Below are 363 nucleotides of genomic sequence, written 5' to 3' on the forward strand. Positions count from 1 at the left end.
GCCATCACCAGCATCCCCGGCCCTGAGCGAGTGACCAGGACCCTCGCTCCCCCAGGGTGACCCTGACACGTCGCCGCTCTCTGCGGAAGGTGCTGCGGGACCGTGGGCAGCTCTCCCACTTCTGGAAAGCCCAGAAGCTCGATGTGGTCCAGTACAGCGAGCAGGGCGCGGCCTTCAGGAAGATGACGGAGCCCCTCATCAACTACCTGGATGTAAGCGTGGTGGCACCGAGGGCTGGGGGGTGCTGAGTCCCAGCAGACACCCCAAAACCACAACATCTTGCGTGAGTGGTCCCCGATGCCCAAATGTTTCCCGTAAAGCCCACGGCTGCTCACGGAGCCCGCCTGCAGCCCGTGGCCCTGG

General features: G+C 65.0%; 1 protein-coding gene across 1 annotated transcript in view; it reads left to right on the forward strand.

Annotated features, from left to right (window-relative positions):
• CTSE (cathepsin E) overlaps positions 1-363 on the forward strand; it is a 7,524-nt gene that overhangs the window by 4,142 nt on the left and 3,019 nt on the right. The window contains 1 exon segment of the mRNA XM_009878416.1: positions 56-212. Coding sequence (XP_009876718.1) covers positions 56-212 — 157 coding nt within the window.

The sequence above is a fragment of the Apaloderma vittatum genome, unplaced genomic scaffold, assembly GCF_000703405.1.
Source record: "Apaloderma vittatum isolate BGI_N311 unplaced genomic scaffold, ASM70340v1 scaffold24050, whole genome shotgun sequence".
In the NCBI taxonomy this organism is placed as follows: Eukaryota; Metazoa; Chordata; class Aves; order Trogoniformes; family Trogonidae; genus Apaloderma; species Apaloderma vittatum.